Here is a 20,672-nt window from a genome sequence, read left to right as displayed (position 1 = left end):
GATGCAAGTCAAACAGCAACAACCACAAGACAACTTAGATTAAGGCCATCAGTCTAACTCCATACTACAACAAACAAACGTGGTCAAACCAAAAAAAGTTTTCGAAATCACCAAAATAAAGCCATAAAAGCAATGTAACGGTGATCATAGTGTAATGGGAGCGTACACTGATGTTCGCCGATAGGTGGGATAGGCTTCGCCGCTTCAGCCTCTAAGCCAATCGGGTGAAAGGGATTATCTGGGCCAGAGTTCAAGGGTCGAGCTCGGGGGTGCTAGTGGGTTACTATCTACAAGCTTCATAAGGGGGCGTGGCTAGAGGCGGGGCTTGGTGACGCGGAGAGGGGTTATAAGGGGAAGCCGGAAAGAACTCGAGGTCAGTGTGGGAAGTCTGGAAGCGGGACCACGTCTCGCGCCTACGGCACGCCATCGGCCACGTGGCGGTCCGGAGGCAGTCTCCCTGCGCGCCGTCTGCCATTGGTGCACAGGAACGGGAAGAGTGAGCGAGCGTGCGCGAATGATAACAACTCACGCCGCGCAACGCGGAGCAACGGTGATAGCGTGGGAGAACGCGGAGCTGTCCAGCGGTGAGAAATAAATAAGACACAGCCAGATTGTCATCGAAGTCTTTTATTACAAGTGTCAGAAGTGACTCTTGAAATCGGTTGACGCGAGTGCCACGGAAATGTCCAAGCATCTCAAGAAGAAGAACCGCCTGCGCCTTCTTCCGACGATGATGATGACTCACTCACCCAAGACCCACCGACCCCGGGTGCCGCGGACCCGATTACTGCAACCGCGGCTGGCTCTACCAAGGCGCCAGGTAAAGACGTCGGAGCAGAGCCATCTTCGTCTTCGGGCGTGGACGACGGCTGTCAGCGTGTGGCGGAGCAGATAGACTCGCTCCGCACGGTCCTGCGCAACCTTGTGACGCTGGTCGCGTCGTCCGCGGCGCCGGGACGACTGCAGGGAACGTTGCCGAGTGGTGACGTGCAGGGCTCCCTTCGGGGGGTCTCGGAGGGTCCCTTTATGCAGGAATCGGCCGCCATTGCGGCCTCCAAAGGGCCGTCCACCATTACGACCACGGTGGCCGCCACGTGGTGCGAAGTCGCCATCTTGGGCGGGGCCGCGGGTGCGCAGCTTGAGTCTGCCATTTCGCCAGAGCCGCGTGGTGCGCGGCCGACAGTGACTACATCGGCTGCTGACGGTGGCGCGGGGCAAAGCCATCGCCTTCTTCACATCAAGGAATTTCGATTTAAAGCTTTCATGACTGCAGGGATTCATCTTCTTGGTTCTTTCGGTAAAGTCACCACGTAGAATGGAAATAAAATAATAAAAATAAAACATAATAAAATAAAATTCTCACGACGTTTCGGCCACAACACAAGTAGCCTTCTTCAGGTGAAAGAACAGAACTGTCGGGACGACAGCGCTTCAATGAACACTACTAAGCTTGGCAGTGTCTTTTGAGCTGGGTGGGAGGAGCAAAGCGCCTTGACAAAGGAGTTTACATATCGACAGAATAATTTAGCATTGAAGTAGCTGTGTTAATGTGTTGGATTAGCAGGGTGTTAAAGTCAGAAATTAGCATGTAACTGGGAGATTAGGATGATGTTAGTGTAAGGGATTAGCATGTAACCGGTCACAGAAGTAGCTATGTTAAAGTCAGAGTTTACATATCAAGAGGCATTTAGTATATTGACGCTAAAGAACTGCAACTACTCAACTATCATAGAATAAGCCAATGTGAAAGAACAAAGTGTAAACTACATCAATATAATAAATGTACTCAATATATTCTTCAATAAGTTGAGCTATTAACATAAAGTAAATGGGTATACACTACACTATATAATGAATACCATATAGTAAACTGATGAAAAAAACAACTAAAATATAAACTACATCAATGTTATCAATAAACTCAATATACTCTCCAAACAGCTGAACTACTGACAATAAGTCCTTATACATTACAATTCTATTTCGAAAAAGTGACTTTAACATAGCTACTTCCGTGACCAGTTACATGCTAATCCCTCACACTAACATCATGCTAATCTCCCAGTTACATGTTAATTTCTGACTTTAACACCCTGCTAATCTAACACATTAACACAGATACTTCAATGCTAAATTCTTCTGTTGATATGTAAACTCCTTTGTCAAGGTGCTCTGCTCCTCCAACCCTTCTTAAAAGGCGCTGCCAAGCTTAGCAGTGTTCATTGAAGCGCTGTCGTCCCGACAGTTCTGTTCCTTCACCTGAAGAAGGCTACTTGTGTTGTGGCCGAAACGTCGTGAGAATTTTATTTTATTATGTTTTATTTTTATTATTTTATTTCCATTCTACGTGACTTTACCGAAATAATTTTTTCTTCTTATTTTCTTTTGTGATTTTACTTCTAATCGCATAAATTACCAATAGATTAATCGATGCAAACTAAACTTTTGAAACCTTCGTCACGAATCTACATGCTCACAGAGAGAATATCGTGTTAACCTGTTTCTTTATCATGTAATCTTGTCCACGAATTAATTAAAGCTTAGCCAAAGATAAGAATCTCCCGTAGGAGGGCACACACCCCGTCGCATACCTTATTCCAAAACATTTCGTTAATTATATAATCTTGCCGATGAATCTATGACGTATACTTTTGCCTTTGGGGTATAATAATTTGCTTTTATTGCCTTTCGTATGAATATCGTTGCATGCCTGTTTTAAAGACTCTCCCTATCACCAACTAAGCTCGTGTTACGCGGTGGAATTAATCATATGTGCGGTTGCCAAAGTGAAACAACGCAACCATTGATTGTCAAATGTACTGCTCGCTGAGGGAAATTTCCCCGATGGTACCGGGGGTAATTCCAAGCATGAGAGTTCGCATATTAGAGTGTCATGTTTCTGTTTTGAATTAAAATTGCTTAACACAGAAGTGTTTGAGTGTTTCTTTCCTGAGTTCATGCGTAATAATCTAAATAATAAGAACTGTATCCTGCGGAGAGATTTGAATTTGGAGATCTGACATAAACACACTAATACATAATCAGTAAATGTTAAAGCAAGAATAATTGTATTATACTGATTGATAATACAAACTGAACAACGAAGCTGAGCTTAATCTAGCATACTTACAGCACACCTGCATAACTTCATACAATTAATTGTATGATCCCGATTGATGATACGACCATGCGCAACGAAGCTAAGCCTAATTATCATAACTGCCCACAGCATAATCGCATACATTCACATTAATTAATACCATCATCTCTATGCACACAATTACATCAATTAACATAATTTCGGATAATTACGCATTTTTTTCAAATTTTATTAAATTTTTATTATTTTCATCAAATTTTCAATACCTGGCATATACAACATAATGGGGAGCTCGTCCGGGATCTCTCGCAGACAGTTTATGCATGAATTAAGGAATGATCCACTGTTGAGTTAACCAAAGTATTGTGAACTAACATTGCCTTGTGATTGTAAATGGGCGTAAAACAAACACAAACGCACTCTGAAGGGAAATACCAGAGTAGCAGAGCATAATGAAGACAGTTGGATTAAGATTATTTGCTTGAGTCGAACTGACTGCATTCTGTGATACAATTGTTTTGATATGCACTCTGAGGTGGAATACCAGAGTAGCCCGAGTCGAACTGACTGCATTCTGTGATACAATTGTTTTGATATGCACTCTGAAGTGGAATACCAGAGATGCTAGGATTAAAAGGAATTTTTGAGTGGATTGCGGGATATTGGGAATTTGTATTAAAACGTACAGGCCGGTCTGCTACAGAGCAGACAAATCAGGGAGACACGTGGGAGGAGAGCCGCATCGATGACATTGAGACTCATCGCGAGCAACTACTTAAGGGCTCGATGCCACGGCATACGGAAGGTCAAAATTACCCACACAGATGGCAAGGTAACAATTCAGCGAGACAGTGGCACACAAACTGGAGGCGACCACAGCACGCAAAGACACGTATTAACGAGAATCGCAAAGTGTGGAGGCCAAGAGCAGAATCATTCCAGTACCCAATGCCACGGCACATGGAAGGTCAAAAACAATCTGCCCACTTCCGATCGATACCACCACCGGCTCCACCAGGAGGGGTAAGAGAAACAGGGAATAAGGAAACAGAAATGGTCTCAACTGAGATACAAAATGTGGCACAAACACGTGATGAATCACCCACATTAATTGAGAAGGAGCTGTCAGTGAGAGCAATACCCACTGAATCACAGCAAAATCACAGCCCCGTTGGAAAATACAAGCAGGCTGCTAGTGACAAGGCAAACCAGAAGAGTAGCGATGATTGGGAAACACTAAATGCGTCGAGTACCAATTCTGATAATGTGGTAGAGAACGCAAGTATCGCTCCCGTAATTGACACACCTATCGAACAGGACAACATAACTGCATTGAAGTGTGATCCGACAGGAGATGATAACCAACCGCAGGGAGGGGGAGTAATGCCTGATCGCCAGGTAAATGAAAAGCCGCCCATTGTGTCGCGAGTTTGCATGGTTGTACTATGGATTTGGCAGAGAAAGGTGCTGCAGGGACACGACCTGAGGAATGCAGGCATCAGCCTTTGGATGAAAAATTGTGCATTGGCACACTGAGGAGGGATGGAGATCGGAGTGCTGAAATGGACGGATCGGGAATTGTGTTGAAACCCAGCACACTCAAAGGCACGGAATCGAATCGTGGCACAGAATCGAATCGACTCACAGAGTCATCAAATGCGCATATTGCTGCGGGGAAGGCAAATGCCCCCGACAGTCGAGCACGGAAACTCGTGGTGTGTGCGAATTCTGGTTACGTGCAACACAACTTCACGCCACATAGTCTCACATGGAAAGAGAGTGAAATAAAAATATACAAAAACGAACCAGTAAACTGTGCTCATTTGGCCAAAGCCATAACAACGATGAACCAGGAGGATGATGTGATGTTGCGTGAAAAGGTCATAGGTTACTCTAAAATACCTGGCCATGAGAAAACTGATGATACACTCTTGACCAAAAGTGGCAGTGAGGTTACCCATAACTTAGTAAACATGTGGCAAAGAGGTAACATAAGGAAGACAATGCAAAACCGTGTTCGAAGCCGCTGCCTAGCGTTTCCCAGGAACTAAAACAAAAATCACAGTAACAATAATTGATAATAACCGATGTAACATGTTGCCTTAATATTTTTTTTCTCTTTTCTTATTTCAAATGTAACCATGCTAAGTTTGTGACACGTACGCGCGCATTGTAAGGAAATAGCAGCCGAAACTTGAGGACCGTCGATGGTTCATGATGGAAAAGGCATTTATTTTGTTTAAAAATAACCCGTGGTCATTTGACCACTGATCATTTTTAAAAGGGCAGAATGTTGTATATATAGGCATTTTCCCATTTTTTATATTAATAATGATTTTGCCAATATCTCTTTTCATATAATCACTCGCGTGGTTGCTGGGAGCACAAACAAATGGAACCCCCCCCCCCTTTTCGAGTAGCTGTCTTGTCACTCTCGCAAAGATAATGACACCCTCCCCTCCCACCAACGGAAAGGGTCAGTCATAAAGTTAAGTAAAAAAACACACACACACGCCCCCCCCCCTTTATAAGCTGCTGTCTTGTCACTCTTTCTACTGGACATCTTCCACAATTATGGCAACTTGCCCGATGATGCCGGTCGTAGCCACCAGGACTGGTGAGAGTCTGGACTGGCGAGAGTCTGGACTGGCGAGAGTCTGAACTGGTGAGAACATGGATCTGGTGAGAGGCAGAACACTGCGTAGGACACAACAAAGTCAGTGGAGGGTCGTAGAGAAGAATGGGGGGGGGGGCGGAAACCTGAGAGGGAGCTGGCAGCACGAGATAGCGATCTGCACCCTTGACTTCAGTTCAGTTCAGTTTCAATTCATTTATTAGGTATCGCCCTGTGAGACATTCGGCTCTTGAATTGGGTGCAACCGCAACAAGCAAAAACATGAACAAGGAACATCTTAAAGTAACTACGCGCAGCAGAAAAAACCCAGAAAAAACAGCAAAGTCTTCCAGATAAAACACCGTTTATCAATGCTGTGTGACTTGATGGAGATGCCAGTGCAAGGCATTTATCGGAGTCGTAGGGGCATGTGGTTATTGTTGAGTGTGAAGTGAAGTTCACGAAGAGGACAAGGTACCCCCACACCCATAGAGATAACGAGAGGGGGAACCCCCCCCCCACATCCATAGAAATAATGATGAGGGGCCCCCCAAGCCCATGTAAATAACGGGGGGGGGCACTCACATTTAGATAACGAGGGCAACATAGTAATTGCCATGAATAAGGACTATTGCCCGAAATGCCTATTATGGGTTTTTTTTATTTTAAGGCCACACACAGTGGTGATGTTGCTATCGACAACCGTGTTGATGTCGTTATTACTGTCTGTGCACCAACAGTATCGCCAACACAACACATGTAACGTATGTAACGCGTTATTGATATTTAATTGAAGTTATCTGTGAATCCCGTCGTCTACACCTCTCACGCTGTCTGAGTGGTAATGACCCCAATCCACAATTAACTCTCCCATATGGAACACGTCCTCCTGTTATCTCTGCTTCTTCTGATGCTACGGTTGATGTTGGTGCCGATGAACCAGATAACAGGGTCATAGCAGGAAGAGATGGCGGCGCCGCGGTGGCAAGGCGATGTTAACTACCTTGCCTGATATGCAGGAGGTGGTAATCGCATGGATTTTTCTCGAGGTCCTCTGGTTTTTCCCTCCACATTTAGAATTGATGTCTGTTCAGAGTATTTGGCTGTTATGAAAAAAAATTACCATCTAAGGCCGAATGAGCTGTATAGCTCTTATCAGAAGCGACCACAAATTATAGCTCAACGAAGTGGCTTACCATCATCATCATGATCACGTGGAAATGTATACTCTAAATGTGTGACATGTTTCTAAATGTGGAGAGGAAAAAATCCATGCAACCATGGGTAGAGACAGAGAGAGACGCAAACTCCAAATATACAGAAGGCATCGTCAGGGCCGAAATCGAACCCATAAGCTCCTACATACCAGGCGAGGTAGTTAACATCTCCTAGCCACCATAAGTGCCCTACACACTAACATGATGATTCCGCCCAATTGGGTCACTGCAGCCAAGCTCGCCACACACATATACAGTGGTGATCCCACGCCGACTTCGCTAATCACCGTCACCTTTGAGGATCTTCTCCAACATGGTCTCGATGTCGTTGAGCTGCTCCGTCAGAGTCCCATCGTTGAGTGTCTCCACCAGGGGCCCGTTGGCGACCCTCTCAAGAGACCGCTGGAGGGCCCTCCCCTCACCGCCTGTTACGGCGTCCCGCAATGTCGTCGTTGTGGAGCCGCGTTGGAACCAGAAGAGGTTGACGAGGCAGGAGAAGAGGAGCGCCACACACAGCAGACTCGACCTCCTCGCTACCGCCATGCTCGACTCGTGTTCCTCCTGTGGGAACAACATGAACTCGTGAACTCAAAACGGGAACAACGATGCGGAGTCACCAACTCAAAACGGGAACAACGATGCAGAGTCACCAACTCAACATGGGAACAACGATGCAGAGTCACCAACTCAACATGGGAACAACGATGCAGAGTCACCAACTCAACATGGGAACAACGATGTGAAGTCACCAACTCAACATGGGAACAACGATGCAGAGTCACCAACTCAAAACGGGAACAATGATGCGGAGTCACCAACTCAAAACGTGAACAATGATGCGGAGTCACCAACTCAACATGGGAACAACGATGCGGAGTCACCAACTCGAAACGGGAACAACGATGCGGAGTCACCAACTCGAAACGTACCTTGGTGGCATCACCGAGTGGCGGGTATTTGGTAATGGTGTGTCTGTCTTTGTGTGCGAGTGCTCACTAGCAGCACTTGCCCCTACAATCTGTTAAAGGCTGTTCAGGGGGAGCGGTAACATAGTTGTTAGCGCACTGCACTACGAACCTGGCAGAGACCCAAGTTCAATTCCCGCTCACGGCCACCAAACACCGGTGACGATGATCTGAACTGGTCCTGGGCCTCCCCTTGGTAGACTCAGCCTCATAATGAGTACCTGGTGCAGCGTGTAAAACATTGCCACTGGGGAGACAAAGCCAGCCGGGCGGGCGTGGAGCTGGCCCACGCCCGCCCTCGTGTACCGTGCTGGCCATCAGGAGCTCACTAACAGCACTTACCCCTAACATCCTTTTCAGGCTATAAAGGGATCATTATCTCTGGTGGTGGCTCGCCTGTAGTGACCCAGTGCTGTGGAGGCAGCGGCGAGTGTTGGTGAATCACCGCACAGATGGGCTGTGGAACTCCCTTCCCTATCCGTGGGTGGGCGTCGAGGAGCAAGCCATAGCATGGCTCGGCAGGAGAAGGCGGTAGAGCAAAGTGTGGACTAATCTCCATCTGTCCCTTCTGTAAGGGATAGATTGTTGCCCCCTCACGCAAGGAATGGGTTTCTCCAGGCGATCCGGCTCATTCCCACGTGTGTAGACGCTCGTTAATGAGCTGAATGCATCTTGATATGTAGCTCGATAAACATCATTAGCGTCGTTATATGAAATAAATAATATATCAGTAGACAATGTATCTGGTCTAACACTGGTGTAGAGACAAGGCCATATAGAAGGCTGTCGCTGGTGTCGGCCAATCAGTTTCAAAGACAATGCAAGCATTATCAGGTGATGTTTGTTTGCATGTTTTTTTCACAAGTATGTGTGATGACTTGAAAAAGGTACTATTTGGAATTTCGACATCTTCACACACCTCCTGTTTCATTGCTAGAAAGAGTAAAGTCCATTTATATATGTTTCATAATTTTGCTACAGGCAAAAAGGTCTCATTCGTGTTTCAGTTTCTCCACACACAAAAAAATTTAAGCATTCCTGATATCCCATTAGCCACACGGCCTTCCTGGGAGTTCTGCAGCATCAAGAAGGGCAAATAACTCTCGACTGTTGTCGACATTTAGTGTCTCATAAGGAGAGTCTGGCTTGTCAATACGTGAATGATGGGACGAAACAGATGCGCTTTCCGCGGCCGTCTGGAATGCTCTTCCTTCCCATATTAGGAAGCCACCGGAGCTATACATTTTCAAATCATCTAGATTGACAAACTCATTTATTTAGAACTAATTTTTATGTCCAGTTTGTCGTCCTTCCCCCACACCTCACATTAGCACGGTTGCCTATGTACGGCACCAAGGAAGTTCAATGTACATCGAGACAAATACACAGCCAGTGTCTGGTAGTCCCAGACGCAGCAGCGGTGGAGGAATGGGCGAGTGACGCCCACTGGAACAGTGACCATGACGGTAGCGATCGAAGAGCAATCATCTTTCTCTTCTTTCCGTACGGATGCTGATGTAGACGCAGAGCAACGACTACAATTTCATACGCAGGCAATCATGCCCAGACAATCACGTGATGGGCCAGTGGAGTGTTACACATTGTACTGTCTGTTCTGGATAACCACAAGTCGCACACTACTGGAGAGTTTTCTATTTAGTGCATCAGGTAATCGCATCTGCCATGGTTTGTGCAGTGGATCCGGTTTAGGATGGACCATGAGCTGCTTCGTGGAAGATCAAATCCAGGGATCTTCTGCGTTGGGGTTTCACAACAACGTGGTGTTTGTGAATTATTTTAACTCCATGCAGTTCTCCCAAGCTTCATCGGGGGGACAGAGGGGTAGACTCGGGTGAGCAATAAGGAACCGGGCAGAGCAAAGCGGCGAGCAAACCGGCAAGCAGCAATCACCCTGATCTGATTTATATCACTGGACGATGCGGGATGAGGACTCTAGGTTGCTGTGGCCCAGATCAAACAGCAGCGTTTTAGTTTGATGCCAAGGGGTGCAGGCCTGTTGCTTAATAGCTCTGAGAGCATTCGGCATCGCGGCCGTGTAGAGAAGCCGCCGTTGTTTGGCGTTCATTACAACGGTTGTGGTGTCGGATGATAATGGTTGTGATGAGGGTGATGATGGCGATGATGGCGATGATGGTGGTGATGATGATGATGTTGATGATGATCACACCTGATTCCCATCAAGCAGAATTACATCCCAACGTCAAAATAAACAACCAACGCCTCCCACTAGCAAAAACCTCAAAAATTATAGGTGTAACCTTTGACATCATGTTCAGCTTCGCTCAACACGGCAGAAACGTCCATGCAAAAGTTAACAAACGAAATAACATCTTACGAGTTTTATCCGGCACATCTTGGGGTCAACAAAAGGAGACTTTACTCCTAACCTACAAGGCCATTGGACGTCCCATCCTCAATTATGCCAGTCCCATTTGGTGCCCAAACCTCTCCTCTACAGGTTGCCAAAAGCTCCAAACCGCCCAAAACCAGGCACTTCGCCTAGCCATAGGATGCCACCTCATGGCGCCCATTAACCATCTCCACCAAGAAGCCAAAGTTCTTCCGATTCAAAAACACTGCAAGCTTCTCACCAATCAATATCTGGCTTCATGCCACTCAACAACGCATCCTTGCACAAAGCTACTCAAAGCCCCCCCTGCACCTATACTCATTGGTTCTTTCCCCTGCACCTGCTAGGAAAATGAAATTCACCTTGCTTTCCTTCAGCTCTGGCAACGTGCAATCTACTTTAAACGCTCTTCCACCAAATAGCACCACCAAATCAATGTTGAACCACTTGCACACCGCTGCCACCATGCACTGCCTGAACGCCTCCACAAGCCCCCAATTTCGTGCTAGGGGGTTGGACCCCACCCATAGCAGACGACGAAAAATCCCCGACCCGGGCAACTCGCACAAAACTGGCTCAACTCCGTTCAGGTTACTGCTGCTCCATGCTCGCCGATTACCAAAATCGAATCGACCCAAGCGTCCAAAACTACTGCTCTTTGTGCCCGGCAATGCCAGAAGACGTCTCCGATTTTCTCAGTTGCCTAAAACGCGTACCAAAAATGTAATCGATTGGTCTCTGGCTAAACCTTTCCAAAGTGGCGACACAACGCCACCTATAAACAGAAAGTGCGAGGAACACAACAACATGGTGATGATTATGACCATGGTGATATTGACAAAGGTGACGACGGTGATGGTGGTGATGAAGAGACGGAGAGAGTGCACCTTGGATGGGTGTCAATTTACAACAAAGCAGCCACGCGCTGTCATCACGGTGATAATGGTGACCGTGGTGATAATGATGATGATGGTGACGATGGTGATGATAACGATGATGGTGATGGCGATGATGATGATGGCGATGATGATGGCGATGATGATGATGATGATGGCGTTGATGATTACGGTGATGGTGATGGCCATGAGGACGGTGATGGTGATGATGATGAGATGGAGAGAGTGCACCTTGGTTGGGTGTCAATCCACAGCAAAACAGCGACGCGCTGTTATTGTGGTGTCCACCAAAATAGCTTATCAGGGACCTCCTGTTTTGACCTCTGATTAGTGTACAGTGGAACAACGTCAGGCAGGTGACTGTGGTGGTTCATCACTGCTGAAGTCCGAGTTGAAGGGGACGGAAATGTTCAGAGGTACGGTCGTGACAATGGGGTGACGTTCCTGTCGTGACAATTGGTAATGTCCCCACAACAATGAATCAACTTTGGAGGTGTAGTGTTTATAATGACGAATACACTTATAGGAATAGGTTTTACCATATTAACTGGCACAAAAACTGACACCTTTATTCAAGGCATCATGCATGCAATAACCACAACACAAGCAGTCAAAATGCAAACAAAAAAGACAACTCTGATAATAATATGCACTGTCCTTGAATTTGATTGGTCCACACCCGAGACGGCTTTTCTTAGAGCCTAGTCTCCATTGGTGTTGGACCAGAAGATGCCTTTTAGGCTCTAAGAAGAAAAGCCGTCTCGGGTGTGGACCATGGACACACAAACACACGGACCCCCCCCCCCCCCCCCCCCCACAACGCAGAGCGAGATCAAAGGAATCCGGCCGGCCTTTTGTGAAAGAACATGACGGAGTGAGCATCTGTTTTTTCCTCTCGCAAGAGACGCGCAGAGGGGAGATTTTTTTGGATATAAACAGCGACCATCAGCTCGTCAATTCAGCTCGGCGAGCGACAGAAGAGGGCGGCGAGCAGCAGGCTCCGGGGTGGGCCCCGCAATGGGCCCCGCAATCAACCGAGGATGGCGAGGCCTGCAGAGTAGCGATGTGTCACCGAGTGTGAGTTTAGAGCTGAAAGACGAAGTATCGCTAAAATAGTTTTACTCTACATCGAGTGCCAGCTCCCAGCTACAGAGCAACCAGCGCAACCAGCTCCACCAAGCATTGGAGCAAGCTACCAGGAGAGAGTGCATGCAACGCAGCTCCTCCAGCAGTGGAAGGAGCCTGCTGCTGTCAGCGGACCAGCGGCGAGCGCGATCGAGCATCTTCAAGGACCAACAACGTGCCGACGCAGCGCCTCCAGAAGTGGAAAGAGCCTGACCAGCCGCCCGTGAGCAAGGGTGTCAGCTGCCAGCGCACGAGCGCGATCGTGCATTTCCAAGGAGAGGGCATCGTGCCGACACAGCTCATCACCCAGCGGCGGAGAGAACCTTCAGCCAACGTCCGACGCCAAGAGATAGAGGGAACCAGCCGTTGTTCGTATGCCCCTCCCCCACCCTCACAAACCCATGACGCTCCCGGCATCTAATCACACAAGAATTTACCAAAGAGACAATCCACCGCACCCACACAATATTAAGACTAATTATAAGAGTGCATTAAATATCGACTGATCGTGAAGAACATTGCTGCCCATTGAGTTACATGGATAAGGTCATTTAGAAGCATCTTGGTCGTTCGTTTTTTTATTTTTTATTGCATAATCTTGCCGATGAATCTATTGACGTATACTTTGCCTTTGGGGTATAAAAATTGCTTTTATCGCCTTTCGCATGAATATCGTCGGATGAATTTTTCAGGACTTTTTATTCCTATTTGCCGTGTATACTCGCGTTACTCTGAAGTAATCAATTGATCTGTTACCCAATTAACAACGTGATTATTGAGGGTTACATGTATGGTCAATGAGGGGAATATCGCCTGGAGTACTGTGTTGACAATTTCAAGCATAATAATTTGCATATTAGAATGTATTAAGGTTTTGTTATAATATTGTGCATGCCTGTTTTAAAGACTCTCCCCATCACCAACTGAGCTCGCGTTACGCGGCGGAATTAATCATAGGTGCTGTTGCCAAAGTGAAACAATGCAATCATTGATGTTAAATGTACCGCCACCTGAGGGAAAATTCCCCGATGATACTGTGTTGATAATTCCAAACATGAGAGTTCGCATATTAGAGTGTTAAAGTTTGTTCAGAATTAAAACCGCTTAAAACAGAAGTGTTTGAGTGTTCATTCCTGAGTTCATGCGTAATAATCTTATTCACAAGAACTGTATCCTGCGTTGAGATTTGAATTTAGAGACCTGACACAAAACACTAAGACATAATCAGTAAAGGTTAAAGCGAGAATAAAGTAACATACCGATTGATAATACGAACCTTGACAACGAAGCCGAGTTTAATCTGGCATGACCTCATACGATCAATTGTATTATCCCAATTGATAATACAACCCTCGTCAGTGAGGCAGGGCCTAATTATCATAAAGGCTTACATTAGCATAACCGTGCACACTCACATACGCTAATATGATTATATCTCGGATTAGCATAATTTATGCGCATAATTACATAAATTTACTTAATTTCGGACACACATTTTTCCAAATTTCATTTTTTTTTTATTTTCATCAAATTTTCATACCCAACATATACAACAGGGTACAACGCCGCATATCCGTGCCAACCGATTAACCACTCACATGCAGCGCAGAATTCGTGCGGCATTCAGAGGGATCCATCTCACGCACAGTACGGTATTCTAGGGGCTCCATGGTGGCGAGATGTTAATTCCCTCACCTGGTATGCCGGAGGTCGTGATTTTGATACCGACCCTGTCGCCTGTTGTATTTTTGGAGTTTGTGCGTCTTTCTCTCTCTACCCCGTGGTTGCATGGATTTTTCTCCAAGTCCTCCGGTTTTCCCTCGACATTTAGAATCAACATCACCACGCGTTTGGAGTCTTTGGCTACTGCTATAAATGTCCACACGGTGATGATGACAAGTCACTTGTCGTTGGGCTATCTTTTGTGATAGCCAGTTGGATTAACAAAAAAAAGCTACGTAGCTCAGTGGGCCTTGCCTGGTAAAATAAAATAGATCGTTTGTCCAGTCACCTTTTTGCATGCAGTTGGAGTCATTGTCAATTTCTTTACACGTTCACTTAACCGACCTTTTCATCTATCTGAATGAAACGCAATCCAGCCAGTTGTTTGACCATACTTCACCACGCTGGTCAGTGCAGGTTTGGGGCGGGGGGGGGGGGTGGTGGCACGGTACCCGGGGGGGAGCGGGAAGGGGCGAAGAATCTCGTCTCACCCTTGGCCTGGAATTGAACTCAACGCCACCACTCTGTCCCCCGGATAAAATACCGAAGGGTAGGAGACGAGCTCACAACAGCTTAGTGCCCCCGTCTGACATTTCAAAACCATGGGGAGGGGTAAGTGTGACAAGGTGACGCGACGCGTAGGGGCCCAGTCGGCCATGAAGAGGCCCCGAATCAACAAGACATACACAAGGAACAGAACACGTAAAGACAACATTATTCGGAAGAAATAAAATATTCATTAAAAACGACCTGAGGTCTACCATGAACCAAGCCCGCTTTCGCATCTGGCTATCGTATCAATAGGGCAGCATCAGGTTGCGTGATGGGGCCGGCATGAAAGCAAGATTCACGATAACTTAATTGTTTAGCATTGCACCTTTAAATAAATAACTTTTATTAATAGAGTCACTGAGACTGTCACCATCTAAACGCAATACAAGGGTGAAACTTAAATAATAATATATAGTTACAGCCTACATGTTATTTTATATACGGCGTTAAAAAAAACATCCGTAGCTTATATATTTTCTTAGTTCTTTCGGTAAAGTCAAGTAGAAGGGAAACAATAAAATAATAAAAACATAAAACAATAATAATAAAAATATAAAACAATAAAATTATTGTTTTATATTTTTATTATTTTATTGTTTCAATTCTACGTGGCTTTACCGAAAGAACCAAGAATATGAATCTCTACAGTCACGAAAGCTTTAAATCAAAACATCCGTAGCTATTTCAGTAAAGCGAGTCAGGAGATAGGAGGCGGCCAACAGTCGGATCCCGCATAACCCCCCCCCCCCCCCCCTTCAGTTGTGCCCCTGGGTGCATCTCTCTGGCTGGGTTTCTCCAGGGTCTCACCCCATCCCACCACGTCTCCTCCTGCCAGTGTTGCCCAAGAACTTGTTTCGGGAGGTGATGAGTAATACAAAGACAAAGATACCCCGATGAGCTTTAACAGACTGTTGGGGCAAGTGCTGTTCGCGAGCACCAATAAAGGCCGGCACGGCACGCGAGGGGGTGGGTGACCACAACAGCACGCCCGGCCGCCTTTGTCTCCCTCGCGGCGATGTTTACGCATCGCACTAGGTACTAATTTGAGGCTGAGTCGACCTAGGGGAGGTCCAGGACCGGTTCGGACAATCGTGACCGGTGTTGGCAGTGAGGGGGAATCAAACCCGGGTCGCCAGGTTCGAAGCGCAGCGTAGCGCTAACCGCTACACCACCGCTCCCCACACACACACATACAGACACCGACACACATTCATAGACATACAACAACCGCCATTCGCCACTAAGTGGCGGTGACGTCACCACGACGCTTGTGCCAGGCTATGTGCACCCTGAGGCCACGTGAAGTGTCGAACGCCCGCTGGCAGGAGGTCACGGGGCAGACCCAGGTGCCACGGGTCGACTGACTGAGATGACTGGCTGATGCACCACCTGTGCCCAATACTGTGGCAACCTGCTGTGCTTTAGCCACCCGGCGCTCCGCTCGTTGTTGTGAGCGTCGCTCCTCCGCCCTCCGTTGTTGTTGGAGGGCGACTGCCTCCAACTGCCCAGTAGCGTCCTTCACGAGCCTCCTCCACAGAGGCCGATCTTGACACCGCTGGTACCAGTAATCGGCAAGTCCACTTAGCTCCACGTCCTCCTGTACCACATCACTCCATCCCTTCTCTAGCCCGTGCCGCGCCGGCTTAGCCCCCTCAATCCGGCCGAACAAAAGTTGTTTCGGCATGCGGTGGCTGGGCATGCGGGCTACATGACCCAGCCATCGCAGCCTTCCCCGCCGGAGGAGCTCACCGATGGAACCTTGCCCAGATCTTTCAAGGATTTGTGAGCTCCTCACACAATCCAGTCTGGTTAAACCCAGGATGGATCGTAGGCAGGCTAGCCTAAATGTTTCTAACCGGCGAAGATGTTCCATTAGGGGGGTCCACGTTTCGCAAGCGTAGAGAAGGGAGGGAATGACCATGGCCGAGAAGACCTGAAGCTTAGTGCGGAGCGACAGGCCAGGTAGCTTCCACACAGCGTTACGCAACCGATGAAAAGATATTGCATACACACACTGACACCCACCCACAGACACACAGCTCACGATCGGAAACCCGCGGGTGGCCCATCTCATGAACTCTAAACACGTCCAAAGTTTGGGTTGAGTTTTTATTGTTTTTGCTACGTTAACAGCCACTGCGCTGTCTACACGTATCTCTCTCACGTCCGGAGATGAAATTGAGCTAGGCATGAGCAGTTAAGGGGGCGTGTGGGCTTAGGAGCTACATTATGAGTTCAGAGGCCATGTTAGCATAGCAACTCTACATTATTATCAGCGCAGGGGTGGGGGGGGGGGGGGGTGGTCGGTTCGGGTATTGGCCCAATATTTGATTTGTCTCTCGCACAGTCACGCAACCTAGAGGCTATTAGAGTATATATATACACCACGGCTGCTCCTCCATCGCCCCTAATCCACATCGTCGTGACGCGCTCACGGTGTCGAACATTTCTCGCTGCAAGGGGGCGCTCCGTCTACGAGCCACCACTTACAGCTCCGTAGTCGTGGCGTCGTTGCAACATTGATGATTTTTTTTTAAAAAAGAATAATTAATTAATCGATTATTTCATTTCAATAAAAACGTGTAACGTCAATTAAATACATTCTCATGCAAAAAAAAAATGTGAACCCGCGTTTTAACCGATTGTGTTGTTCTTTTTGCACTGTTGTTGAAATCTCTTTACGAGGCTGCGACGGGTGTCCCCAGCGGGAGGTGGAGGAGGTGGCCCCCTGCCACGTCCCCATGCTCGTTACGCTCGTTACGCTCGTTACGCTACTGGTTATGGGGGTCAATGTGCAGTACTGTAATCTGTTGTTTGTTGTTTTCACGTTCTGACACCGTGCCTCTATACTGGAGCTCTGTGAAAAGAGCTTTATAGCTCATCGGATTCCTCCAGCAGTATAAAATACATCTTCTGATTCGAACGACAATGCTGGCCGAAGGGGCTCTGTCGACTATAGGGAAGTTCGAGAGAAACACACGGAGATCCTTGCCAATTGGTATCTTTGGCCTCCCCTTCCACGTCGGCTGAGGTGGGGAGTTACCCAACACGTTGCGCATCACAACGCTTGTCGCGCAGGCGAGCGGCCATGGGCAATGGGGAGGGAGGGGAGGGAGGGGAGGGAGGGGAGGGAGGGGAGGGAAGGGAGGGAGGGGAGGGAGGGGAGGGGAGGGAGGGGAGGGACGGGAGGGAGGGGAGGGAGGGGAGGGAGGGGAGGGGAGGGGAGGGAGGGGAGGGGTCACGTTTCTCGTATCCCCTGGTTCGTGCCACCCTCGCTCACGGGCACACGCACGCCCCTGTGCACCAAGCAGCAGCAGCAGCAGCGTGCACACCTCACACCACCACGGGTTGTCCCACGTTGAACTTCTTTGGCACCGCACGTAGTCAAACGCGCCAATCGGAGGTGCGAGGGGAAAGGCAACTGAACACAAAAAGCAGTTCTTAAAAAACATGTTTTTTCAATCTGTATGATGATTTCCAAGTGCAGAGCTCCCAGTGGCTTCCTAATATCGGAAGGAAAAACGTTCCAGACGGACGCAGAAACGCATCTGATAATTCACCAGGTAAGACGCACTGAGCTATATCGCTCTTTTTCAGAAGCGACCTGCCTATCACAAACGACAGCAGCAGCGGCAGCAGCACAACTAAGTGGAGTCTAAATGTGGAGGGTAAAACCGGAGGACCTGGAGAAAAACAATCGACGCGTCCACGGGGAGAGAAAGAGAGAGAGGCGCAAACTCCAAATAGACAGCAGCAGGCGTCAGGGTCGGGATCGAACCCACGACCTCCCGCCGTATACCAGGCGAGGGAGTTCACATCGCGACCTCGTGGCGCCCTGAACCGACTGGGTCACTCTCGCTGCAAGGTGTGCGTCATTGCTTTAAACAGTGTTAAATATAAAAGTCAAACTAAATTGTAGCCACAATAGCATGTGTAATACACGCAAGACCCGCATAGGCTTCAAATGGAACAAGAGTGTTTAAAATGCGGAGGTCGGAACTAATTCCGCCTTTTTAACAGAGTCACAAGCCCCGTTAATTAGGAGGGTCTTGCCAGGTTTGTCGCAGTAAGGGGATGGGGGCGATGCTGCTGCATGATCCCAGTCGAGTCACCTGCAGGGGATTTATCAGCATTCGGGGATGTGGTTTGGGCGAATAGCAGTTCCACTGTGGGTGTGGGTTTAGCTACGGGAGGAGAAACCCCACGCAGAACAGGGGGAGATCATACACACGCCACTCTAACTCACACTCACTCTCATACTCGCTCACATACACTTTCACTTTACAGAAACAGGGGGAGACCATGCAAACTCCACACGCACACAAAGACAAGAACCCCCGTATAGCCCGAACAGCCTGCTGGGACAAGGGCTGTGAGCGAGCAGCATCTATGAAGGCCGGCACGCGACACGGGGGGGGGGGGGGGGGGGGGGTGGTGGCCAGCAAGCACCACGCCCGGCTGCATGTCTCCCCAGGGGCGATGTTTACGACACATCTAGGGGTGACCCAGGACCGGTTCAAATCATCGTCACTGGTGCTGGCCGTGAGCGGAATCGAAATTGGCTCGCCGGGTTTGCAGCCCAGCGTAGCGCCAGCCGCTCCCACACCATTACTTTTATATATACACAACTCTGCATCCTCAGAGCCACACACACATCATACACAATACTCACATAACACACACATTATACACAATACTCACATAACGCACACATTATACAATACTCACATAACGCGCACATTATACACAATACTCACATAACGCACACATTATACACAATACTCACATAACACACACATTATACACAATACTCACATAACGCACACATCATACACAATACTCACATAACGCACACATTATACACAATACTCACATAAGCCCGCATTCGCATCATTCGCGATCGCGTTAAGTAGGAACATGTATTTCTAAATGTGTAATAATTATAAATGGTGTGAGCCTCTACTTGGCTGCATGGCTTTTGTAGACTGTTGACTGTCAAATGTTGAATTTTGATTTAAAGCTTTCGTGACTGCAGTTATTCATATTCTTAGTTCTTTCGGTAAAGTCACGTTGAAGGGAAACAATTAAATAATAATATATATATATAAAACAATAAAAATTCTCACAACGTTTCGACCATAACACAAACGGTCGTCATTAGGTGTGTCGGTTTGCATAAATTTCGATTTAAAGCTTTCGTGACTGCAATGATTCATCTTCTTTGGTTCTTTCGGTAAAGTCACGTAGAATGAGAATAAAATGATAAATTGATAAAATAAAAATAACACAATAATATTCTCACGACGTTTCGGCCACAACACAAGCGGGCCTTCATCAGGTGAAGGGGCGCGACTGTCTGGTAGGACATTCTCATTCTACGTGACTTTACCGAAAGAACCAAAGAAGATGAATCATTGCAGGTTTGCATAAATTTATTTTTAAACGGTGTATTTATTTATTTATAAAAAAAAAAACACGTTAGCGCCACGTGCTTACAGTGGCTTTCAGACAGCATACATTAATTTTTCGTCTCCCCCCTCCTCTTTTCAGAACATAGATGGACTAGTCCTTCTAAATAAACTGCCAAATCGCTGCGCGTGGCGCTGACGGTTTTTAGAAATAAATAAATAAATACACCGTTTGCAAATTAATAAATTTATGCAAACCGACACACCTGATGACGACCGTTTGTGTTATGGTCGAAACGTCGTGAGAATTTTTATTGTTTTTATATAATTTATTATTTTATTGTTTCCTTTCAACGTGACTTTACCGAAAGAACTAAGAATATGTCAAATGTTACTCGACAGGTTATCACAAATGTCGAGTTGTAAGCCCACGGACCGAGTATGAATAATTAAGAACGCGTCCAAGCCGGCGGAGTGGATGACATTCTCGAAATGTAATTATATCATCGGGAGCCATTGCAGGTGCGACACGTGTACCGAATTAAGCCGAGAGATTCTGTGGGTCTCTTTGTACGTGTGGATGTTGAACTTCTTTCACACCCTACGTAGCCAAACCGTACTAGTCGGAGGTGCGAGAGTACAGGGGGGGGGGGGGAGCCAAATCAAGTAAACACAAAAAGCCGTTCTCAAAGGGAGTGGCGT

General features: G+C 47.2%; 1 protein-coding gene across 2 annotated transcripts in view; it reads right to left on the bottom strand.

Annotated features, from left to right (window-relative positions):
* Nucleotides 1-20,672, bottom strand: part of LOC116956392 (polypeptide N-acetylgalactosaminyltransferase 18-like) — a 91,479-nt gene that overhangs the window by 66,813 nt on the left and 3,994 nt on the right. For both annotated transcript variants that reach the window (XM_076054348.1, XM_032977980.2), the window contains exon 2: nucleotides 7,225-7,492. In XM_076054348.1, the coding sequence (XP_075910463.1) occupies nucleotides 7,225-7,492 (268 nt within the window). The remainder of the gene's footprint in view (nucleotides 1-7,224; nucleotides 7,493-20,672) is intronic.

This window comes from Petromyzon marinus, chromosome 65 (genome assembly GCF_048934315.1).
Source record: "Petromyzon marinus isolate PM22_M1 ecotype Great Lakes invasive population chromosome 65, UKy_Petmar_22M1.pri1.0, whole genome shotgun sequence".
In the NCBI taxonomy this organism is placed as follows: Eukaryota; Metazoa; Chordata; class Hyperoartia; order Petromyzontiformes; family Petromyzontidae; genus Petromyzon; species Petromyzon marinus.
The sequence above is the reverse complement of the archived record's forward strand: the minus strand, read 5'-3'. Positions and strand labels throughout refer to the sequence as shown.